This window comes from Clarias gariepinus, chromosome 16 (assembly GCF_024256425.1).
Source record: "Clarias gariepinus isolate MV-2021 ecotype Netherlands chromosome 16, CGAR_prim_01v2, whole genome shotgun sequence".
Lineage (NCBI taxonomy): Eukaryota > Metazoa > Chordata > Actinopteri > Siluriformes > Clariidae > Clarias > Clarias gariepinus.
In genome coordinates this window covers 29,182,914-29,209,327 of record NC_071115.1, presented here as the reverse complement: position 1 = coordinate 29,209,327, position 26,414 = coordinate 29,182,914, and the positions used below count along the sequence as shown (strand labels likewise).

Sequence of the window (26,414 nt, the reverse complement as noted above, 5' to 3'; positions counted from 1 at the left end):
TCTCCTCTACATGTGTCAATGCATTAACCTTAAGGGATGGAGGATTGTTGTCCTGACAATGTCTACAGTCCCCAGGATACTGCTGTGTGAACAGGTCCCCATAAATAGATTTTTTAAAAATCACACCCAATACAATTGCAATCTGAACCGTAACCCCTGGAAACTGATGCATAAATGCAGAAGATGTTACCTTAACCTCTGAAACATAATAAGACCTTAACCTTTGCAACCTGATGAGACAACCTCTGGAACATGACTATGGTCAACCTCTAAAAAACCTACGCAACCCCCTGGAACCCAGTCATCCAGATCTTCACCTTTGGAACCCCATCAGATGTTACCCTCTGGAACCTAATCTCCAAATGTTAATCTTTGGAAACCAATCAGATGTTGACCTCTGTAATCTTTGGAGGCTAAATGCTTAAATCTTAATGTTAGGAACCCAATCAGATTTCAACATTTGGAAATTCGCCCTGATATTAACCTCTGGAACCTAAATAAACAAAAATCTTTGAAACCCAACTTCTGGAACCCAATCAAATGGTAATCTCTGGAGTCAGATAACTCGAATCTTAACGTAAGGAACCCAATCAGATGTCAGCTTTTGGAACCTAATCATACAAATATTAACTTCTGGAACCCCTAAAAACAAAATTTGGAACCCAAATTTTAAATTTTGAGTCACACTTAAATGGTAACATCTGGTCCTAGTTCCTCAAACCTTACTTACAAACTTAGCAACCACTGAAACCCAAATTTTAACTTTGTAACCCAATCAGATGAGAACTTCTGGGGCTTAATCACACAAATCCGAACGTTTGGAACCCAACTGGATGACACCATCTGGAACCATATCACCCAAATCTTAACCACTGGAACCCAACCACACCTCTGGAACCTGACTGTCCAGATCTTAACCTTTGGAGAACTCTTACTCTCAGTAACCTGGTGAATTGCCCAACAGTGCTAACGCTACCTTGCCTGTTATGGGCAAAGTTGTTTCCTTATGAAGCAGTCTTATGAATAGCTATGTGAATGTGTGTGTGTGTGTGTGTGTGTGTGTGTGTGTGTGTGTGTGTGTGTGTGTTTGTGAGAGAGAGAGAGAGAGCAAGTTGTCAGACACTGTGTGTAAACACAGTGTTCTCTTTTAATTCGCACAGTGTCGTCTTCTGCACATTTCCACTCATTAACAGCATCTCTCTCTCTCTCTCTCTCTCTCTCTCTCTCCCTCTCTCTCTTCATTTCTCTCTCGCTCACAAACGCATGCATGATACATACAAGCCGCAAACAGATCCGCGCACGTGTTTCACGAGAAACGCTCATAATGAGTGGCAGCTCCGTAGCATGTGTGTGACAAGCATGTCAAAACTATGCGACTTAATCTCTCTCTCTTTCTCTCTCATCCAAAAAACCATTAATCACACCGAGGGATCTCTCTACAAATAATCACATACAGGACAAATATTTGGTTTTGCGAAAACTTGTCCCAAAGTCAGCAGCTTGAAAAATTATAATAAATGAATGACACGCTTGATCAAATAAAACAATAAACTCTTACTAGCAGCTATTTTCGCTCAGCGTGTTTATATTTACATTGTTATAGTGTTTATTGGTGCTAACTGCCATGCTACGCTTCTCCACAATGCAGAGGATTGCTTCTGATTGAGTAACAGATTTTTAGGAGCCGAGAAATGCTCGGTGACGGTCTTGCTATCTGTGTAATCAGCTGTGTTGAAACGCCTAGAGTGTGTATCCAGTATTCACACGAATACGCGTTCTCGCCAGAGCAATGCGTCTCTAGAGCCATCATAGTGCTGACATGTCTGATTATAGCGCTACTCAGGCCAAACACACACACACACACACACACACACACACTCACCCTGGTCGGCCTGCGTGGCCTCGGAGATGTTGACGGCGAGCTGACTGCTGAAGGAGTTCACTCCCATCATGCCCGTGTGCGCGCCCGACCCGGTCAGAGACGGCAGCTGGTTATGGCTGCGTGGCACGCTGTACAGAGCCTCGGTGAGATCGGCCGCCCGCTTCAGGATGATTTCCTTAAAGGAAGCAAGAAACAGAGAGTCGGTTCCAAAACTATCGGCACGCTTCTTGAAAGATAAATATTCTTTTAACGGCTAAAAACAATCTAGTCGTGTTAACAAACCTGATTGTTATGAGGCATTCCATAAAGAGCTTCCACCAGGTCTGCTGCTCTCTTTAACAGCACCTCCTGTACACACACACACATGTAGAGTTTAGCTTAACATTCTTCTCAAGTGTACCACCAATGAACCGTGTTTGCATTTATAAAATCATTTAAATCTCATGTTTAATGTATAAAACTTTCCCCAGTTTTTTTATTTTTTTATTTTACAGTACGCATTTAAATCAGCGACATTAAACTTGGTGACATACGGGTGCGGGACCGGGGTGTTAAAACACTGCAAGCATTAAAATGTAATTATTATCACGGAGGAGACATGGCAGATGCATCGCTCCAACACGACGTACGGGACACGACAAGGAGGGATGGAAAAACAGCTGTCTGCATTTCATTTACACCACACACACTTACTGTACATACGCACATACAGTACACAAATCCTCATAGTGCCTTGAATAAGTATTCACCCCCCTGTGGAACGTTTCCACATTTTGTAGGAAGTGAAAGGGGCTTAATTAGGATGAAACATCACACGAAATGGCTTGTAATAGTGGAAAATCAATGTATTTGTAATTTTTGACAGAACAAAAAAAAAGTGCGTAAAAAGAAAAATACATCTTCACCTGGAAAATTTTAATAATTTAAGCCATAAGTATTTATGTAACACAATTCAGAATAGGTGTAACTTTCTTAATAAAAGGTATTAACTTTTATCCGACTTTATGTCTTATCAGAATGTGTGATTTACAATAGAGATCACATATTCAGAATCGCACGTAGCTTGTTGAACGTAGCAGAACTAATATAGGGTGAACTTTTATTATTATTTTTTTTAATATCTAACTAACCCCAATTCAGTTCATTTTAGTTCTAGTGTGTAACAATTCAAAGTGTGAAAAAGTTCGACATCATGTTAACATCTTTTGTTCAACTTCGATTTTTAACGGTGTGTGTTGTCGGATTTCGTATCACACTCTATAGCGGCGGTTGGATGAAATGATAGGGCCTGAAATAACCTCAGGAACACAAAGTCCCTTATTAATCCTTTAATGATGGCCGAATCAAACCCTGAAAAACACACACACAGTTCTAATAGAAGCGAGCGCACTGCATCCGTTTATTGAATTTGTAACTCTCTCTCTCTCTCTCTCTCTCTCTCTGCCCCGGGCTTCGTTCCTGTGCGAGCCGTGGCGATCGCTCTTTTAATAACAATAACAAAGCTAATAAATAGAAAAACACACAGCAGTGCTGGGGGTGTCAGCTGCGGCCAGAGAGACTAAACCATACACACACACACACACACACACACACACAATCTCTCCTTTCCCTCAATTTCTCAGCCTTTCAGTGTCACAGCTGGTATTATGGGAGCCTCTGCTGGAGGTCTCTGGGGTATTGCACTGAGGTGGACCACACACACACACACACACACACACACATACGCATGTGCGAAAGACACACTTACACCATACTCACCAACACAAACACACACACACACACACACAAACCTGAGTAATCATACTTTTGAGGACCGGACGAGTCATAAAGGTGCATAATGGGGACCTTTATTTACAGGATGTATTAATTGTGTAGGAAATAAATCCCTGGGAGTCATGCCGTTTAAGGGAAACAGGGAAACATCATGGAGTGATGAAGTGGCGGAAGTGGCGACCATAACATTGTAGATATTTTGTATAACAGAAGGTTGAGGAACAGTTTATTCCCTTTTATACTGTAGCACAACAATTAGCAAGGTTTATCTTCAACACGTCATTCCCATGGCATGCTCCTGAAACATTCCCGTTAACACGTGTTATACTGTAAGGCTCTGACACTGGAGACTCCTTCCGTAAATATTAATAACCAACGCTACATCAGCAAATCCAAACACGTTTCATCTTTACACTGTAAACACTCCTTGCAATCGAGCTGTTGCCATAGAGACGATAATGTATAACTGGTTCCTGATCGGGCCGATGATGAAGTTTACTCTGTTTATTCTGGTTGTCCAAGATGGCCGCCCACACAACATTCCATCCCCGGTTGGTCCGTGTTTATGGATGACAGGAAGTTCCAGTAAAGCACATGCCCGAGTCTGAGTGACATCACTGACCGACTCAGTGTGCTGAGAGACTTGTTAGAAAGATTAACCTCGGAGCTCGAGTGGAGGGTTTGTGTATCGTTCCTTTTTTTCGTTCTCTCTCCCTCTTTTTCCCGTTCTGTTTATGTCATTGACTCAAACCATCTGTGGAATCGTTACACGAGGATGATTAGTGTTGAGGTCATGTTTTATCGTGGGAAATGTACAAGGGCGAGGAAGAGAAGGACAAGGAAGAGGAAGAAGAGTTTCCTCTATGTCCACTGTACGGAGAAGAAGTAATGGGTTTTTTGGTGTCGGTTTGTTTACACACACACACACACACACGAGTTATGAATCTGTGTGTGTGTGTGTGTGTGTGTGTGTGTAATCCGAAGCGTAGTGTGTAAAGTACAATGCTGTAGTTCTCACACAGCAGTAATGATAGGCCTGTACGAGCTCCAGCTGTTCCACTCAGCTCTTTAACACTCATTCATCTCTCTCTCTCTCTCTCGTTCCCTTTCTCATTCATTCTTTGATTCACTCTCAGTCTCATTTCTCTCTTCTTCCATTCAGTCTCTCCTTTATTCCTTCTTTGATTCATTCCCCAACTCGCTCATTCACTTTCTTCATCCCTTCTTTCATTCACCATCTCAGTCATCGTTCGCTCTCTCATTCTTTCTCTAACTCACTCCCTCATCCATATTCTCTTTCAGTCTAACTCTCTCACTCGTTCACTCTCTCTTCCTCTTTCTCACGCATTTATTTTCACTCCCTCTCTCATTCCTCCTCTCTTTGAATCTGTTCTTTCCCCTTTACTTTTCTCTCATATCCTGCCACATTCTTTTTCTAACTCTCTCACTCGGTCAGTGTCTCTTCTTCTCTCTTTTATTCAGTCTCTAACGTTCTCATTCGTTCACTCTCACTTTCACTCACTCTCTCTCATTCTCTTTCTCACTCGCTTGTGCTCTCTTTCAATCACTCATTCTCTTATTTACCCTCTCATTCATTCTCTATCTCTTTCACTCATCCTCTCTCTCTCTCTCTCTCTCTCTCTCTCCCTCTGGCGGTTGTTCACTTCATTAATCTCTATTATAAAGCAGAAGTTAGTTAATGTTTCGGATGCTTGGCCAACGACCCCCCGCCATGCACCCGCTGCCACACACACACACACACACACACACACACTGAATGCTAATGCTATGTTTACATTGTTCGCAATAGTCTGTTTTCATTAGGCAGTGACAGAAGTGACAGCAAAGAGTAACGATCCCTAAAACCTCTCTCTCTGTGTGTGTGTGTGTGTGTGTGTGTGTGTGTGTGTGTGTGTATAATCAGAGCACCAGCAACCTACATCCTAGCCAGTATCTATGTATGTAAATTCGTATCCACTAATGATTCCAGTTTCTTCATTATTATAATTCCATGTTTTTGTTTTTTAACTGTTTACGGTTACATTAAACGCCGTGCAACATCTGCAAACAAACAAAAACAAGCATAAACATGCTTATCCTGAAGATGGAAGGAAAACGTGATAGACTTAAATAATCCTTTAATTATACAGATTTGCTTTGGTTTAAGGTTTTATTAACCTTAGACAATAAATCATTTTTTATTCTAGGAAAACCTTTTATTCTAGTAGTTTTTATAGTTTCTTTTTCTAGAATCAATTATGAAATAGAAACTAATTTTAAAGCAATTTTCTCCAAGAAGATCCAAATCTGCTGTCTCAGTACGGACAAATTTCAAGTCTGACAGCTGAAGTGTGTAGTGCGAGTGAAACTCCGAGTGTGTTTTTCGCTTTACTCCGAGTAACAGCACTGTATCTGTATCAGCACTGCATGTCTCCAGACACATACACACACACACACACACACACTTCCTCTCTCTCTCTCTCTCTCTCTGCACTCGTTCTTTCCAGGGGCTCAATTATGAGAGCACGGCTTTCTGGATCCACCGCCTCCGGCAAGACAGCTTCGCCGAGGAGGAGCTCACGACAGCTCCCTTAACAATGATAAATCACACACACACACACACACACACACACACACGGAACATAAACCCGCTGATCACTAGATCACATGAGAGAGAGAACAAGCGCTGCACTGATAAGGAAGTGAGTAACACACTGGGTGGAGAAGAAAATTGTACACACACACACACACACACACACACACACACACACACTCTGGAAATTCCTTGATCACTAGATAATCAGATTATCATAATAGTGTATTCCAGGTATAATCATATAAACATATAACGTGTGTGTGTGTGTGTGTGTGTGTGTGTGTGTGTGTGTGTGTGTCTGAAATTTGATGGCAGTGAAAAGAAGCATGATCAGCAATAGCACAGCTGTGGGCAAACTCACACCTACACCCCCTCATACACACACACACACACACACACACACACACACACACACACACACATACACCAAACCTGACAGCATATTTACCCACTTAAGTGCATCTTTATTTCTTAGCATGCTCACATATTCTGTTATTTATTTACCTCCTGTGTTTACTATTATTCATTTATAGCGAGAGAGAGATATACGGCGAGAGAGAGAGAGAGAGAGAGAGAGAGAGGAGGAACATCTGCATTCTTATTGAGTTTTCCTCTTGAATAAATAAATCTAGTGCCTGCGATAGTTAATGTTCCCTCCGTGAAGAGGCCGAGACGCCATATGCTTACTATTAGCATCAATTCGCCAATAAACAGCTTTTTTTTTTTTCAGATCTCAGACGCCAGATTTTGATAAATGGTTTCAATTTGGCAGCTGCTTTAAGGTGTCAGTCCGCATCAGGTCGGAACAGCGGGCCTCTGCCCGAACAAATCTCGCTCACTTAGCCTGCCGCCTTTTTAGGCCGAAATAATCTTTTCATACTAACCAGGCGGCAAACCGCGCACGGCACCTGCCGAGGTTTTTCGTCTTCTTGTTATTGTTGGATTGTTTTTTCCTCCCTTGAATAATTGTTCTACGTGTGAGTTCAGGACACGCGACGATCCGAACCCGGATCTGTTTAACACTCCAAAAAATATCGATTCGAGATCCGAATTGGGCGTGGCCTACTGTAAACCCGAACCTGTTACCAGGAGTATTTTCATCCTGCTTGTACGGTCATTATTTTTATATTCCATGTATTAATCCCGATTAGGATGACATGAAAGAAAATAATATAAAAAAATGTATAAAACAATCGGATCATAAAAATGTGCCGAACGCTACAGCTAAACTCCAGACGTCTACCTACCTTAGGTAACCTCTCAGGGTCTCCAGGGTGGCGTGGGATGACCTTCTGTAACCTCTGGAAGCCGTAATCAATGGTGGGTTCATTCAGAGCTGAAACACACACACACACACACACACACACACACACACACACAAACACAGATAGAGCGTTATACACAAGGTCCTTGTTCTGTGGTACAGCAAATACATCAGGATTCAATTTTGCGGGTTTTTTTTTTTTTTTTAAAGCTGGGAATGTGGTTAGTGTGTGTTTTTATATGGAGTGTGTGACTACCGCGTATGTTATTAAATTACCGTCTTCCAATTGAATTTTATTTGGCTTGTATTTAAATGATCGAATCAGAGTTTTATTCATTTATCAGAGTCTGTAAACACTTATTAAGTTCAGAGTTATAAATGGTTCTGCACTGGGAGGGAGGCAGTGTGATGCTCTGAGCGATGCTCTGCCATTCACGTGGATGTTATTTTGACGTGTACCACCTATCTAAACATTGTTGCGGCCCAAGAACACCTCTTTCATGGCAACAGCGTTCCCTGACTTGGCCTTGAAATTCTATACTGTAGTTTAAAATACAGTGGTACAGTGTGGCATTAAAGTACACATTTTATAATAAAGTATAACTATATAGTACAAGGGTATAGGATATAATCTTTTTTTGGATATGGTACACATGTAAGAAAGTATAGTATATAAAGTATACTGTATATACAGTAGTAAAATGTATTATTAAATTGTATTGTTTAGGGTGCTTACAGCAACATCAATAGGAACAGATGTGTTGTGTAACTATATATAGGTACACAATTGATGATAGGATACGATATGATACAATGTGATACAATACGATACAATGCGATATTCAATCCTCCAGGAATAAGGTTGAGAACCCCAGTCCTATAGCAATACAGTACTGTACATAATATACAGTATAGCAAGTGTGTACTATACCACCATTGTGCATAGTTATACAGTCTATGATATGATATAATACAATCTAGCAATATATACAGTAGGTAGGACTATAACTATAATTATGACTATATGGAATATTATGTGTAATACATTTTTATAAAAGGCATGACTCATCAAATAGTGCAATATGTAATGGATAGGGTGCTACTTAGGACCAACAGAACATTATATAACATAAGATAATTCAATAAGGATGGTGAAATAGGAAGTCGAGGATCAGAATACATGACTTGGCAGGTGTTATGATTGAGGAACGCCTAACGAGCGAGCTCAAGCCGAGTGATATTGTGTCAGAAATGGAAGTCTGTTAATGGCATTAGTAAAAAAAAAAAAAAAAAAAATCTATTTCCGCTGTCTTAGCATGTGTGTGTTTTATGAAGTGCACAGTCAGTCTCTGTTGGCCTGCTGCTCTTCGCGCTCTTCACTTCTCATTCACACACTGGCTAATTCAATCCTCCTTTCCTCCATCCAAACCCCCCCAACTACATACATTTGATTTTTCATTCCCCAGGTCTGGAGCTCAGTTTTCCTTTCTGCCGTTCTCAGGCCGTGAGAGAGACAGAGAGAGAGAGAGAGAGAGATAGAGAGAGACAGAGAGAAAGGGAAACACCCCGGAAAAAACGGTTAGGCAGATATTTCTCCATAATCAAGCCCATTAATCATAAAAGGCTGTCAAATTTGACTTTGGGGACAATTTGTCAGCCCTCGTGCCCACTCTGCTTTTGTCACCGATGCCTCTTGTATCGGTTAAGGATGATTGACAGTTCGAATGCAGCCGAGTAGAATAGCTAGTTTGCGCTAATATGCATAACCGGGCTTTCATGAATAAGAATAAGGTTGCAGCGCCGGAGCATGCTGGCCCTTTCAAAGGGGCCCGTCGCCGTTTGTCGCGCAAGGCAAATAGATGTTATTACCATTATAACAATATTTGTTTTCTCGCGGCGGGGAAAGGGCCCCTGCGAGCTGCAAAATCAAATTTGTTCAAGACAGTTTTTGGCAGGGGAAAGGAGAAAAGAACGAGCGCGCTGACAGAGGCCTTGGGGGGGGCGGCGTGGCACGTGAGCCGATGGTGTGAAAGTGCAAAAGAAAGTTCTCTCTCTCTCTCTCTCTCTCTCTGTTAGGGCTCCATAATACACTCGATTCTTATGCTTTATTACAGTTCTGAAGTCTGTCTTTAAAAAAAGGAAAAACTGCTATTTAATAACACATTTGTTAATATTCAAGAAAACAGTGTTTAAATTTTGCCAGAAATAAGTTCCTAGCCCTGAGCAATTCTAACTAATTTAATTCGTATATCGAAGTGCAAAGGTTTACATCCCTTTAGGAAATCTAGGACGCAAAGGAATGTTATTTATATAAGTACCGAGAAGATGTTTAGAAGGTGTGATGGTCTTTCGGGAGTTCCTGCTGATATGAAAAAGTTTATATTCCTCTTTCCAAACATTTACCTTACATTTAATTTCTTGTTTCTTTACACTGTTTATGTGTAAACGGACAGATATTTTCCTTTTTAGACACCAAGACGGTATCACTTATGCACTCCTCTATAATTTGGAAATATTCATGCTCAAGATACATTTCTATTTATTTTTTTATTAAATTGTGGGTAAAAATGTTTACTAAACTATAGGACACCACTGTCTTCTGAATAAACTGCTTAGTTAGACATTTAGCAGGGGACTTTTATCTTGTATTTAAAAAAAAAAAAAACTTTAGTAATTATGTCAAAGGAAGCTCCTTATAAGGATATTATGATAAAACTGTGTGTGTGTGTGTGTGTGTGTGTGTGTGGGTGTGAGTGCTGGCGTATCGGTTGCAACTCTCACCCTCCATCAAGCTGTCGAGAAATTAAGCCCGTTCATTCTCTTATTAAAATCCCCCTGCACTTTGACCCCCTCCCTTTTCCCCATTCTCGTGCTCAATCGATACACGAGCGTTACCGAGCGCGTGCTGCAGTAATTGCCACGGTAGCGGGTGCGCGCTTGGCGTCGAACCCTGACCCCACGCACATTGCCGCGCTCGTATGAAGATAGATTGCCTGATTTAGTGTAAACATATGCTGCAATTCCAGCCATCAGCGCCACTTTCTCCGTTGTAATTCGTATTGATTTTTCTTCTCCTCGTGCACGGCTGGGTTTTTTTGACGTGCGACTGCGAGAGAGAGAAAAAGAGAGGGAGAGAGAGAGAGATAGGGAGCAGGGGTAGAGCTAATGTGGTTGAGCGGGAAGAGGAACGAGTGAGACGAGGAGGAAGAAAAGGGGTGCGGGTATTTATCATTTATTTGATCATTTCTTTATTGCTCTCATCGCGATGCCGTGGCACTCGCACCCAACACAGCTTTAAATGCGTGTGGTCAGTAATCAGGATGTGATGAGGAATGAGGTGACAGATCATGTTTCTCCCCTCACACACAGACAGCAGACAAAGGGTTTGATTCATTGTTTGATTCCTTGCGTAGTTGGAGCAGCCACTGTTTCACGCACGCATTGTTTATCATGGACTAGAAAAGTTCTTTAGTGTAGTGAACAGATCTTCTGATGACCTGAATCATCTTGTTGTTCGTCGTAGATGTAATTATAAAAACCCCACAAAGATTAGATCTGAAACTAACCAGTAAAAAAATCCCAAGTTTAATGCTCGTCTGAGCGGAGAGCCATCCCGTAAAAAGCGTGTTAACCTGCGCTGCTAACTGTCTGTGTGATCGGATTTCAGGAGATGCTCTTCGCTCTAGCTGGCAAATGAGAGACAGCGCGCGCACCTCACCGAATCAATTTCTCGGCTCTTCTTCCACACGCCGCACAGGGTTAAAGGTCAAATGGGGCAGAGTGGGAAAGCAAGCACTCAGTGATTAAAGACTCTCTCTCTGTCTCTCTTGCTCTCTGTTTCTCGCTCTCTTTCAATCATCTTACACACACACTACATCATTACGCTCTATGCCATTTCGAAGCACATATTCAGCATATGCAGCTGTGTGTGTTTCCTCGCCTGCGTGTTTTTCTCTAAGGAGTTGCCCTCTATTTCCATCGATTGCATTATTTGCCCCACATCCAGCTGATCGCTCTTCACGATCTGGAGAAACAACCATTTTTCATCTATTTCTTTCCTGCCCGGTTTGCTATTTACATTTCGTTCCTCTGCATCAGCGTCCGGCTACGTTTCTCCCTGGGAAAATGACGCCTCTCGTATTTCACCTGATGGAATGATTGAAGGTTCAGTCACGCCCCCGCTGGCCACAATCCCGTCGGCGCCTCTTAGCGATTCAGGAGGCTATTTCTGAATCGTTCTGCGTTCAGCTCCGGCTCTGTGTACAAACCACTCCATCAAAGCCGTCTCGCCTGTGATGGAACGACGCAATTTGTTTGCAAGGTTCAGATTCCTGCGCAGCACGGTCCAATCTCGCATTTCCATGTGCAGGTTTATTGATAAGGGCCGAGCCGAGTGTGTGTATCTGGTTTGATTGTCCCTTCGGTCATTACGGAGACGCTTCCAGATGGCGCAGGGGGAGCAGGAGACAACAGGAAGTGATTTGTTTTCCTGTTTCAGCCTGTCGACTGCGTGCAAAGTGGCCAGTTGACAAACGTCTAAAACCCCTCGGCTGCTTGCTATTGATTCTGTTTTACTCCTCTCCCTCCTTCACGTGAAGCAAGGAAGCAGGAAAAGCACGCGCTCACTTTCGCCGCGAATTCAGACGCATGGAGCTCGGCCTGATCAATCGCTGAACCTCTGATCGATCCTCATAGAAATTTCATGAACTTTAAACTGTGACTGACAGTTGAGAGGCAGCTGAAGCAGAAAACCACCAGGGGAGATGAGAGAAATCCCAAACACACACACACACACACACCACACAGAGTTAATTCCAGCCAAATATAGCATTTCCAGGAGCGCGTATGCTGCGGTGTGACCTCTGTTTACCTCCGGCATGCACGCTGCAGATGTGCAAGTTCGCACTTTTTCAAGTGCGCGTCAGATTTTTTTTTTTTTTTCAAAAAAACTGCGAGAGGACAATAGGACAGCAATATGGGGTGTGAGTGGACAGAAAGAAGATGGGATCGAAAGGAGTATGCGTTCACAGATGATGTGTGTGAGAGGATAGCAAAAAAGAGTGAGAGAAAAAAATGAAAGAAGGACTGAGTGTTTCAGAATGACAGTCTTAAAGGAAAGCAAAGAAAATGTGGAGGAGGAGTGTGAGAGGACAAAGGGAGAGTGATAAGACAAAAATGAATCTAAGAGGAGAAAAAAGAAGAACAAGAACAATAAGTGTAGAGGAGTGTAAAAGAAGAGGAAAAGGGGAATGGGGAGTGAGTATGCAAGAAAAATTTATGAAACTGTGAGAGGACAGAGACAATGTTGAGAAGATGTGGAGAAGAATTATGAGAGAGGACATGGAGAAAGAGTTGATGGAATAGGGAGGACAATAGTAAGGAAATGTTGACAAGACATGAGAAGACAAGGAGAAAGGTAAGAAAGACAGGGGGAAATGTGAGAAGACAGGGGAAAAGAGTGTGAGAGGACAGGGAAGACAATGGGGATAGGAATGAGTGTGAGTAAACAGGGATGGTGAGAGGACAGCTAGAAGGAGGTGTGAGAAGACAGAAAGAAGGAGCGTGAGCGGACAGTGAGAAGACATGTGAGAGGACAGGGAGACAGAATGTGAGGGGAGTGTCAGAAGACAAGTAGAAGGACAGTGAGAAGACAGGGAAAATGGGAAGACAGATAAGGAGTGTGAAAGAACATGGAGAGGGAAAGGGAGACAGAATGTGAGGGGACATGGAGAGGAGTGTCAGAAGACAAGTAGAAGGACAGTGAGAAAACAGGGACAATAAGAAAACAGATAAGGAGTGTGAAAGAACATGGAGAGGGAGAGAGGACATGTGGAAAGAGTGTGGGAGGACAGGTAGAAAGAATATGAGAGGACATGGAGAGGGAGTGTGAAAAGACAGGGACAGTGATCGGACAGGGAGAAGGAGCGTGAAAAGACCTGGATAAGGACAAAGAGAGGATATAAAGAGGAAGTATGAGAGCTTCCAGAGATCTCAGTGAGTTGTAAGTTCTTGTTCTCCTCTCCTCTCCAGTATGTCCTCACACATGGCAGCGATTTCAGGAGGAACTTTATGTTGCAGTGTTAGTCGATAACATCGCACTCCTCAGGTGGGGGATTGAGGGGTTTTGATACACACTTCCTGTAGGTGTCACTCAGCTTAATCAAGGCAGCACTGAGGCAATTAGCAGACGGGTGATTAGCATACGGGAACGGATGGATGCTGCAGTAATCAGGAGAGTTGCGTCACAAAGAACGGGAGAGGGTCGATGGGGATGGTGTGAGACAGTGACAGCAAGGCAGTGTGTGAAAGGAAAAAAGAGAATAAACAGAGCATAAGAGGAAAGCAGCAGAGTGAAGTGACCACTTTACGGGTTTGGGCTATTATCTCCAGCTCTTCGCACACCTGTGTTTACACCGCCCTCAGCGATGAGTGTGTGCATGTTCTCAAATATGAATCAATCTTTAATCAATATTGTATGCACTACTGCTTTGAGGATAATGCCATCTTGCATTCTAGTAGGCAGGTTCCTCAAGCGTTCTGCTGATTCTTATACCCGTAAAAGATACTATACGTTTTTTGCTTCCCTTTACATGTTTCACCAGAGTGACATACCAAGGAATGGAGCTGGATGGTTCATTGTGTAGAACTTATTATGATAGTAAGAAAACTTGATAGTGACCCCCCTTAGATTTTGGTTATTTAGAGTGGTTTGTGAACAAGACGTCTCAACCTCAAACACTCCATAGCTCACATGGCGCATTTAGTTCCCTCAGTTTGCTACAACCTCCGGAATATTAATGGTCGCTCTTCCTGATTGGAAGTCTTGGCCATGCTTAGCCTCGGAAACTACCGGACTATTTAGCAAAAGTTAGAAGGTTTACTTGTAAGGCTACTGAGAGGAAAAACCTTTTGTTGTCGGGGTCCTTTTGGAACCTTTCAAGCCACCTTCAGATAAACAAACTCTTAAGGATGCAAGATTGAGACTTTTTAAATAATGCTGGGTAAGGTAGTCAGAATAGTGCTTTTTAACCATAGTAATACATACTGTAGGTACTGTACCTCCAAAAGACAGTAAAACTGAATGGGTTGATGGGAGGGAAAAAACTCAACGCAAAACAGAACTCTTTTGTTTTCAGAACTCTACTCAATCCTGGACTTTGGTTCCCTTGCCTTCCCCGAACTTCTGCGCTCATAAAGCTTTAGAGGCCTTTTAAAGAAGCCGTGCGTCACACGGCGCCACCAATTCTGGCTAAGGACTGAGCAGGTCCCCTATACACACACATACAAAAAAAAAAGTTCATAGCACCAGTAGGTCCCATGAGGAATGACGCCATTTCTCCGCTCTGCTCAAGCTCACTTTGCTCTACAAAACGTCTCTGAACATGGTGGGTGTGTGTATGTGTATATGTGTGGGCTTTCGGGTCCCGCTGCTTGCTGTCACTATAAGAGTTATAAAGGGTTTGGTTACATCCTGGCACAGGTCAATGAAAGAGCCTTGGTTTGTTAAAAAAGTAGCTTTAGGGGGGAAAAAAACATCATCCAATTTTTGATCATAAAAGCCTGGGTAGCCATGTCCCATATGTTGATGACTGCCAACTCTTCGTGGCACATGTTACATCACCTATAAAATACCGGACGAAATCCTTACACACCAGATCCTCCAACGCTCAGAATAACGCCTTGCATGCTCTCTGGTGAAAGATGTAATTATTGCTCATAAATTCATCAAGAATATTGTTCAGTGTAATGGGAAAAACATGGTTGACTGCACGGTATCAGGGCATGCTCCAGTGGCGTTAATAAACACTGTCATTACTCCTACATTCATTCATTCCCTGTTCTTTTCTGGTCCTCTGGGAACCCCAGATGGTGCTTATTGTTGTCCTTCCCAGCACCCAACACACCTGTAACAAATATTTAGCATGTTGCTTGCTTGATTTAGGTGTGGTGGAGGACGAGAGTAAAAAAAAAGGCATTTGTTTGGTCAAGAACACTGTAGAGAAACCCAACTGGAATATGCTTCAGCAGTAGAAGAGTGCCTCACAATCAAGGGTGCTTGCTTTTGTTTTTGGTTTAGTCCCAAAACTCATTGGGGTCCTCAAAGATTGGATTGCTGTGTGACTTGGTTAAGCACAATGGGGTCTATTTCCTCCAATCTAAGATAGTTCCACTTCCTAAAATGGTTCCACTTGGGACTTTAACTGAAAAGGAGTAGGGTTCTTCAGGAAACCGGGGGGGGCTTGTCCAGGTTTCTTGTTTAAGCGAATTAGGACATGTATTGTGGGGTTCTTCAGTAAGTTTTCAGGATTCTCAGAGAAGAACAAACCATGAAAAGAGTCTCTAAGTTAAATGTTCCTGCAAGAAATGTAAGTACGATTCATTCCTCTGGTTAAGATGAATCATGATCTTATTTCTAACCTGAACACTGTGTTGTTTACACAAAAGGTTTTAACCTTCCCAACCCAACGCTTCTCTGAAGCCCCTTCTTGTGTACCATCTGTGAAAATCTCGGGCAAGCCTGGACATGAAGTGACACGTGTCCCTCAGAAAAACACCTCATGTCCCACCACTATGATCCAATGATTGTGTTTGTGAGCACCAGTGGAGCGTACAGTGATGCGTTGTTGTTTTTTCCAGGGATTTTATTAGGCATTTTAAACGATCTTTCATATTACTAGACAGGTGCTAAAGGGTTAGTTAAGTGTATTATTATTATTATTATTATTATTATTATTATAGGATGTGAAGAAGCAAAGGCAGTAATTTATTTCTGATTGCTGTTTTTTTCAAGAGCCCTCGAGTCCTACGCTGCCAGTCTGAGAGTTTGTAATGCGCAGATCAATGCGACCATGGATCAATGGCAGTTGAGTTATTGCAGTATTTGGCTACTGATTTCTTTCTAGAGATGTGTTTTCCCAGGAAAGTCGATACCCTCAGGTTCATCTCACTATTTTTTGCTCCCCTCCTTCCCTCCAACCTCAGGGCGCACCTGGGGAGCCTCGGTCCCCGGAGACACGAGGAGGCAGGTGGTGGTGGTGAAGAGTGGGCGGGAATGGAATGGAGAGAGACAGAATCAGAGAAAGAAACTATAAGTGCGTATTATAAGCGCAATCTACTCAGCAACCTTCTTCGATCTTTTCTCTCGCCCTTTTATCGTTACCAAGTTCCAGATAAAAGAAGAAAAACCTGAGTGCTGAAAATGTCCCAATATGTATCTATTTTCCTTCTGCACCCTTCTCTATCTCTCACTCCTTCCTTTTTTTTTTTTGGCGACTTGGATGTTTAATTTTCTAATGACCTAAAGAAAAAAACGCCAAAAACGTCAACCTGGCTCGTTTTCATTTGGAAGCCGTGAGTTGAAAACGAGGCAGGCGAGAGGGGAGGAGGAGGAGGAGGTCGGAAACTCTCTGATGAGAAAAACACGGCTGGGTTTGGATTCGCTCGAGTCTTGCCTGTTTAGTAATTAAATCCTGCCTCGCATTTTACATCACACGCACCTAGCGCTGTAATTAAGATGCAGAGACTGACGGCGACGCTCATCCGCTATCGAGAAACATAAACACCGAACCAGGGTACGTTACTCACGACGTGAATAAATAAAGTTGGATCCGGTTAAGAAAGAGAAAGCAACCCAGAAAAGTCTTATCAGAAGACATCGTATTTGTCTTATAGAAGTCCTCGATAAGTCTTCACTTGTCACCGGGTCACACATTCGGCTCGGATGATCGTGGCGATAAAAGCAAACGCTATTTCACATGTGCATTTTATTCACTCGGGCCTATTCTTTACCATCATCAATGCGTTTTTCCTGGCCGAGCCCTATTCACAGCGTACATCTCATAAAAAAAACCTTCGAATGCACGGTTGCGCTGTCAGTCAAATGATGGAGACGTCAGTCAGAGCGGACGCTGCGGAGTCCCGGTGTCCCATTGTAAACTTGTCTTTATGCGAACGAGGACAAAGGCGAGGCGCAGAGATAAACCTCATGTTTAACACTGAGCCTTAACACAAGGCCTGCTTTTTACGCCGTGACATTTTCTTATCTCGCTAAACAGTCCTTCATCTGACCTTTGAATGGCATCTCGAATTATTCCGATGGAATAAAAAAAAGCATCGATTAGACAAAGCGATACCCGGGCACGCTGGAGATTCGACGAATAGGAGGACTGTTGCGACGCGAGGAAACACACAATAATAAGTAAACTTTCTGAAACTTTAATAAGATTTAAGTTGTATTACATAATTCGCTTAAACTCTTGAGTGGATCATGTACTGTCTTCCAGAGTGTGTGTGTGTTTGTGTGTACCTGTGTAGACGAAGCGTCCCGGCGCTCCTTTGCAGAACTGCTTGGATTTGTAAGACAGTGTGACCTCCACGACCCCGGGGATGTGTCTGGGTGGCGTCTGAACACGGATGGCGTGGGGCGTGATGAGCTAAAACACAGCACACAACACGTTCAGCTCGATACACACGCATCGATTAGACACACTGCTGCACTGCCGAGAGTCCACTCTGACCCTTCAGTCAGACACACACATACACACACACACACACACACACACAAAACACTCAGCGCTGATAAGCTAGCACCTATGTTGTTTAATTAACTATTACAGTGATGTTAAGATGTTACATGCATACGGGTTGAAGTTTGTTCAAGTGTCTGTGTGATGTTATAAAGTATCCACCTCGCTCCAGACGAGCATGGTCCCGAAGACGACCTGAAGTCCATCGAAGAAGTTGTCTCCGATGATGATGACGGTGGCTCCTCCAGTCGTCCAGCCCTCACTGGGGCTTATAGCTTTGATGCATGGAGTGGCTGCTTCACACACGTACAAACACACACACAAACACAAACACACACACACAACATCAGAGATAAATTTTGTGAGATAAATATGCTAAATCTGTTGTTCCATGATGCCATAATGACGCAGCAGAGCGTTAATGTCTCATGTCTCGTGGACACGTCTCAGTATTACTGTACGTTAGGTTTCCTAGCATCTGAGTGACGGAATGATAAAAACAGAATGATAATGTAATAATAATTAAAAAAATTTAAAAGCTCATTTTATATTCCTGTTTCCTGGTCAGCTCAATAAAACCATTAGGAGCTCATTGGTTGTTTTTGTTGTTTATGGTAAAGTTTTTAGGCTTGGTGTGATGGAGCCAGGCAGGCTGAGTGTGTGTGTGTGTGTGTGTGTGTGTGTGTGTGTTTGTGTGTGACGGACTGTGGACAGGAATCGATTCGACTGATGTCTGAAAGGCTGCGTGTGTACTTGGAGAAAGCTCGGGAACTTTGGAAAGGGAACTTCTGAAAACTTTAAAATGATCGGGGCATTGAAGCGTCGACTACAATGAAACTACACTCGGTTTAACAACAGCTAACATAACATTTTTAGCGTGTGGTTTATCTCACTTCTGCACTGTATTTATGAATCGAACATAGCGTTTCACTAGTGCTTGGATATCATCAAAGTAGAAAGTTGTTTGTCAGTATGGCAGAGACATAATAAGAAACGCCGGCCTCCCAGGAACTCCTTTAAAGGCCCAATCTTGTGGGGGGGATGTGGCAATAACTCCCAGACAGTTCATAATTAATAAAGTCCAATGTATAGTGAATGAGCCATGCGTACAAAGTCAAGGGTCTTACTAATAAGGTTTTCTATTTGGGTTTAAATATCTCCACTTACAGAGAGTGTGTTTCTGTTTTGAAGTAAACTTCATTCCAAACCTGGGAATTCCCAAACACCAATAAATGAATTAGCCAAGATCGTAACGGCTCAGGTTCACCTGTCGGGGACGTGATTCAAACCCGGAGCATCTGCTTAAATCCTACTCATCCTCGCAAAATCGTTCCATTGTGTCCGACATGAAAGTTCGCCATTTCCCCCTGAAAAACACGCCGCCGTCGGCTTTGTGTCCATGCGCTATAACAATGCCACCGTTTCTCTTCTAAAGGGAAATCATGCTGCCGTCGTTATCGGCCCACTGGTGGCAGGATGTTTCTCGGTTCAGCTCTCTCTAGTGAGGCATTCTCATTGTTCTAGTGCACTCGACAGAACGCATCAAAGACTCCATCATGAGTTTGAGTTTGACTCAGGTGTGTTAGAGCAACAGGACGCTAAGCTAATCAACAAACTTGACTCCTTACAAACGCATGCACTGGTAATCAGTGGAGGAACGGGACACATACTGTCGGCTTTCATCTGAACTCATCAAAGCTCCTGCAGGTGTTTGGAAATTTGAGTTCCTCGGGTGTGACTCGTCCTAGTTTTTTAGTAACTTTCCAGTAGTAACTATGAAACCCGTTTTACTTCCCGGTCCTTGACTGTACCTTGTTGGACGGTCAACAAGTGCAGTGTCTTACCTTCGGATGGGTCGAGGCGGCGAGCACGTCTTCCGTGTTTGGAGTTGTTGTGGACGAACATGTTGTCTGATACAGCCAGCACATGGCCGTCTACGTTCACTGTAGTAGAAATCACCACCTGGGAAGCCAAAGCAGGTTATTCGTAAGCATAATCCATAGTTATTATATATTTTAACATCTGGATGGAAACTGGCTTCACGGGGCTCACCTGAAAGCGTCTCATGTCTCTGGGGTTCCCGGCGTTTTTCAGGCAGTTCTGATTGCACTTGAGGAAGAACTTCAGGAAGAATCTAAAAAAAAAAAAAATGACAGAATGGATCAAAGGATCTGGTTAATACCAATGTTGTAAAGTAAGTCGAAAAAGATAAGTATACAGTACGCATGGTTAATATCACACTCTACCTCAGCATGGGGTATTGATAAGGCTGACGCGAGATATCGCTCTCTCTGATAGACCTAGCTCACAGTCACTTTTAGCGCATTAGCCTCTACCCGCTAATCTCTGCGCATCCATCACCAGCACCGGTGTTTGATCGAGTGCTTGCCTTTTAATCGTCGCATTATCGCAATAATAATCCGGGCGGTTAACGGCACCCAAGGTCGCTGACAGTCATGTCACATTAACCAGAGGATAACCTCATTCATGAACCCGGGATCACATTATGCCTCTCCTTTTCCTCCTCCTCCTCTTCTCTCTGCCACTATTTCCTTTCTACCAGTTTCTCTCTACATTTTCCTTTGGTTCCATTTCCTATGATTCATTTTCTCTACTCTCTTGTCATCATCTACAATCATTCTCCTTCTTTACATGCTCTCTTCTTTTATCCTTTTTCCTCCTTTCTCTTCCCTCTATTTTTTTTCACGTTTCATAATAATCGTTTACACTTTTCCTGCTTCACTTCCTACTCCTTTTTCCTCTTTCACCTTACTTTTTCTTTCCTCCCCTCTCTTCATCCCTACTTCCTCTTTTGCTTCTGCGTCTCCCTTTTCCTCTCTCTTCCCCACCTCTTTCACTCTCCTTATCTTTTCCTTCATCTTTTTAATCTTTCTTTAACTTTCCTTCCCATTTATCCCCTTTTTCTACTTCTTCCTCCTATTTCCTCATCATCCTCTTCTCCCACTTTCTCCATTTTCTCTTCTCACATTCCTCTATCATTGCTTGCAACACCTTTTCTTTTTTGTCTTTTTCCTTTTAACTTCTTGGGCTGTACAAAGCGTGAGAGAAAAGGAGAGAGAGAGATAGAGAGAGAGAGAAGGATTGTGGGAGTGGAGGAACCCCTGTCAGTGATATAAACGACTGCCATCTGCTGACTGCATCGATTTCCCCCCTAATAAGACAGTAACAATATCTTTAAAAACACACGCCAGTAACTCGGGTGATTTTTTAAAACCTCACTTCACTTCGCCTGGAATGACATAATCACCTCGTACATTTAAAGACCCCCACCCCTCTCCCATTTTACCCCGCAGCACTCAGAGAGAGAGAGAGAGAGAGAGAGAGAGAAAGAGAGAGAGAGAGATGCATCAATGTGTGCCCTGTTGCTCAAGAAATATGTGCATTTCGTAATCACAGTAGAGAGATATAGTGCGGGTGTGTGTATGTGTGTGTGTGTGTGTGTGCAGAAGTGTGTGAGTATGAGAGAGAGAGAGAGAGAGAGAGAGAGAGTGAGGGGCTTTGCTCTATTTAGCCAGTATCGACTGACACTCGATCCGGGTTGCTCTGAAGGCTGCTAATGCCCTTTATGGGTGCGGAATACAATAATATGGGGGCTCCATCCCCGAGCTCCATTCATATGATATTAGAGTCCTTGGGAGGAGAGATATGGATCAATAGGGATTGAATTAAAACGCAGCAGGAGACGAGGCGCTGGTAAAGTGAAGCGAGAGATAGCACAGAGACGCAGCGTCCAGCCCAAAAAAAAAGAGTAGGAGGGGAGAAAAAAGAGGGCAGGGTGAAAGAAAGAAAGGAATAAAGGAGGAAAGAAAGAAAGAACAGTTAAAAAATAACAAATGACAACAAATAAATAAGCATAAAAACGCTTAAAAAAAAACAAAAAACAAGAAGGACATAAAGACACGAATGTCCAAAATAATAATTTAAAAAAAAAAAGTTTGGGTGAGAGAAAAGTAAAAAAAATAAAAAAATAAAGAAGACCAAGGAAGCATCAATGGCATAAATAGGAAAAAATAAATAAAAATTGTTAAAATAGTTAAAAACTAATGTCTAGAAAGACAAAAAAAGTAGCATACAAATTCTAAAAAAAAAAGGATAGAAAGAAAAAGTTAAAGTAACAGATAGAGAAAAAAAAGAGCGATGTTAGAAAGGAAGGACCGCTTTAAAACGAATAACAACAACAAAAAAAGTAGCATAAAATGCTGACAAAAGAAAAAGAATAGAAGACAGGGATGTCCAAATAAAAGAAATAAAAAAAGTTAAGAAAAAAAGAAAAGTTATAAAGAAAGAAAAATTATAGGATGTGAGAATTTTACAAACAGTTTAAGAAATGAAAAGGGAAAGAGCTATATAATTAAATGAATCAAAAATACAAAAACATTAAATGAAGAAGATGATAAAAGTAAATCATAAAGAAAAGAAAAAATGGGCAGAGTAGGGATAAATATAAGAAAGTTTGTTGTACGTAATCATAATAACAAGTAAAGCTCATAGCTAACTGTTTAGCATCATGGCTAAAGAATGTTGATTGTTTTTATCATGAATGCTAACATTAGCGTGCTAACAGCAAGATGATACTAACTGCTAGCCATATTAGCCTTTAAGCTCCATCGCAAATACTGTACAAATGACTCAGCTGGCCTTCATTTTTAGACAAACTATTTGAGAGACAGGCAAAATAACTGAGAGAGAGAGAGACATCAATGCCTCATCTTCCTCATTTCCTCCAGCTGTCACTGGGCAGGAGTTGATAAGGAATGTGAGATTCCCAATCCCACTGTGGAGGAACGGGCAGCACTTCAAAGCTCACTCTCTTTTGAGTGTCCTAGTGCTCACTTTTAGACCCAGTGCAGACTGAAGTGCTTCAACAGGAAGTCAAGAGAAAGAGAGAGAGAGAGAGAGAGCAAGAGATTCTTAGGAGAAAGTTAGTGCTAAAAAAAACAGTCTCCGGAAACTGAATGGAAATGTAATCAGTGCATGGCGTACAGTAGCACTAAAGTATGAACTTTCTCTAAAACAGTCGGATTTAAAGGGTCTGGGTGTACACTTGACACTGGCATCCAAAGTTGACAATGGATGATTTAAAAAAAAACAATCCTTCTGATTAATTTAAATATCATTTGCGGCAAACACATAGAAAAATACCCCAAGCATAGATTATCTGCATTTGCATCATTTCTTATGGGAAAAAAATGTTATCGCACCATGAACTTTCCTCTTAAGGACTTGACTCGAAGGAACGGGACGAATTAAATTTGTATGCCAAGGTTCCTCTGTACATTCCTAGTGGTTTTTATGAAATCAGCCATTTCCGTGTGACTATATACTAAGATTTCATACTCCAGTAGATAAATGACAAAAAAAACAAAAATATTAGCATAAATCTAAATTCTATTTACAAAACTATGTACAATAATATTTATTGCATGTCGGAAAACGGGAGTTGAAAGTAATATAAACTAAACTAATATACAGATTATTATTTGGTTAGCTGCTTTGCTAGCTATTAAGTCTGCCTTTGAGTAAGTCATGTCAGTCAAGTATGACTCATTTCTCACTTGTTAATATTGTACAGTAATATTTACCAGAAATATAATTAGATTTCCGCTTATTTTCTACAGTAGCTAGTGAAAAGTCTGGGAGCTAATCAGCTGTTAGTCAACATACATATCAGTAATTTTCTAGCTATACAGTATATCTACAGTAGCTAGAAAATCGGTTAAAAATTATGAATTTATAGAAATAAAAACATGGTCGACATTTTCTTGGAATTCTTGTTGCTGTTAAATTCTTGCTAGTGGCTCGTTAAGTGCTTGCAGACAAGTTAGCACAGAATAAAATAACATGTTAGCAACATCTAGCATTACAGCTAATGTAAATACAGGTTATGTGAAGTTATAGTTTTGTTTTAAAACACGTATACACGTTATTTTGGGGGGTTTGTGTGTAAGTGTAAGACATGCTAATAACAACATTAGCTACATACCTAACATTTTAGTGTATATATTTTGTGATATTTTTATAGTTTAGTTCGTAAATAGAAAAAATTTACAGTATTTCAAATTTTTTATTTAAGCTACGACTGATCTGAGGAATCAAATGAATATGTCATGAATCATAAAGCGCATATTTTAGATGACAAGACAGTAAAAACCGAGATACGACAGAGACTATGAGATGAAATGAGGAAGAATGTGTGTGTGTGTGTGTGTGTGTGTGTGAGACAGAGAGAGAGATGTGAGGAGAGAGATGTAGAAAGACAGAAGCCCTCATGTTGAAAGTCTCCCTCCCCATCGAAAACTTATTAAAACAACATCAATTATTAATGTCCATCTAGAGCCAAGAGTCAGTTATTAGTTTCACTGCCTCTCTCTCTCTCTCTCTCGCTCTCTCTCTCGCTCCTTCTCGTCTCTCTGCTCTTATAAAGTAGGTAAAGATAATGAGCTGAGTGGAGTCTCTGTTGTAAGCCGTCACCTCATTACACCGGCCTGCCATCAATTACAAGAGGAGTGTGTGGCCCTGTCACTCGCCTAATGTGCCTCCGACACAGTGTCAGGAATTACTGCTGCCCCTAAATACACCTCTCTCTCTCGCTCTCTCTCTCTCACTCTGTATCTATACACATCTCACTAAAATACTATTCTAAACAAACCGTAGGTCATGTGACATGTGTAGAGTCAGGTACAATGTCTGTCTATTGTCTGATAGTGTCTGAAAGGTATAAGTGTTGTGCTGTTCTGGGAAACTAATTAAGGACAATTGGGGTGATCCATTAACACGCCAATACTTATTTTCCTACAACAGCACACCCTGAAGTGTTTTTTTCATCCTTAGTTCTTGATAATTAACTGTTAGGAATAATGTTATTGTTTAAATGCCATTATGGCTATGTTTAATGTTACCAAAGTTAGCACTCATTAGCATAAATCTGGGATTTCCAAAAAAAAATATCTATCTATCTATCTATCTATCTATCTATCTATCTATCTAAAAAATTTCTACAAAGTGCCTCCTGTCAATTTTTTTTTAAGTTTTAACAGGAAACTTGCACTGGAGACTCCTTCCAGAAAGGTTCTCAGAATTTAGATTGTTTAGCATGACGGTATTTTAAATTTAAAAACAAATAAATATGTAAGGAAATATGTCCTGAAATTCACAGATAGTTTAATTCCTAGATTAGTAAAGTCTAATCTAAAACAAGTATAATTAACAACGGTGTTTAAAATCGTATCTCATCAAACTTTCTAAAATAACAATAAAATGAATAAAAAATTGCTAATTCCCTCTATCACTTTATTTCAACTCCATAACAGTAATAAAGATGACAATTAAAGATTTCACGAACGAAGGCAGAGATTAGGATTGTTGTTCGCGTTCGTATCGCTGCAGGACTATTAAGCGTGAAGTCATACATTGAAGCCAAGCTAGCATATGCTAGCTCACTGTAGCATCACACCAGAGCGAGGTGAAAGTCTGGCATCAAGCCACTCCGACACACAGCACTGTTCTAACTTGACGTGTGAGAAGATATACGTTAACACCGACCTAGCTCTGTCTCTTTTACTCTCTCGCTCTTTTACACACATACACACACACCTTTCCCTGGAGTCTCGCACTTATTACGCTAGTCAAGAAGAAGAAGGCCTCCATTTCAGAAGTGGTGTTTAAAAAAAAAGGAAAAAATGCACCGTGTTCCCATTCGCAGGTAAAAATACTTCAGGATTATGTACAGGAACATAAACGTTAATGCTTTTGTTTAGTTTTTTTTTATTTTTTATATCAGATGTGTTAACCCGAACTTGAAGTAAAGCTATAAAGAAAACATGCTAGCGTGGTGTAAACATTAGCAACAGACAATCTAATCTACAACTAAGCTATATATTTTTTTTTCTTTACAAACTTAACACACTAGTACTGTTACAGAATGTGTGTTTATACTCAGACACAACAAGTGATCTAACACCAGTAAAACACTTTAAATGCAACGTAACACAAAGAAAAGTCAGAAAATTACCTGGAAATGGGGTGTGTTTACTCCCAAACAAAAAGATACTGATATAATAATCCTGAAATCACCACAAACTATGATTTGACACAAAACTCTGGCGGATGACTGCAACATAAAACCAAACATTTTCTTTCTTTTATTATAATCTAAGGGACATGAGCAGAGAGATGATTTTCATATTCTGGCCTGAGTCTTCCCCTGAACCCTAAAGCATTTATCCAGATTTACGACCAACAATAAAGGTGTGTGTGTGTGCGTGTGCGTGTGTGTGTGTACCCGTGTGAGACCACCTAGCCAATTCTCAGAGAATGGGACTCTCCTTGGCTCTGCTACATGTTATTAATAAT

The 26,414-nt window shown here is 41.5% G+C and overlaps 1 protein-coding gene across 3 annotated transcripts in view; it reads right to left on the bottom strand.

Moving 5' to 3' along the window:
- The window catches only part of LOC128544863 (transcription factor COE3), an 83,657-nt gene that overhangs the window by 6,969 nt on the left and 50,274 nt on the right, over positions 1–26,414 (bottom strand). For 2 of the 3 annotated variants that reach the window (XM_053515158.1, XM_053515160.1), the window contains exons 7-13: positions 20,094–20,175; positions 19,886–20,003; positions 18,204–18,337; positions 17,822–17,948; positions 7,499–7,587; positions 2,165–2,230; positions 1,883–2,057 (exon numbers count right to left, since the gene is read on the bottom strand). In XM_053515158.1, the coding sequence (XP_053371133.1) occupies positions 1,883–2,057; positions 2,165–2,230; positions 7,499–7,587; positions 17,822–17,948; positions 18,204–18,337; positions 19,886–20,003; positions 20,094–20,175 (791 nt within the window). The remainder of the gene's footprint in view (positions 1–1,882; positions 2,058–2,164; positions 2,231–7,498; positions 7,588–17,821; positions 17,949–18,203; positions 18,338–19,885; positions 20,004–20,093; positions 20,176–26,414) is intronic. The other variant, XM_053515159.1, reaches the window with a different exon arrangement.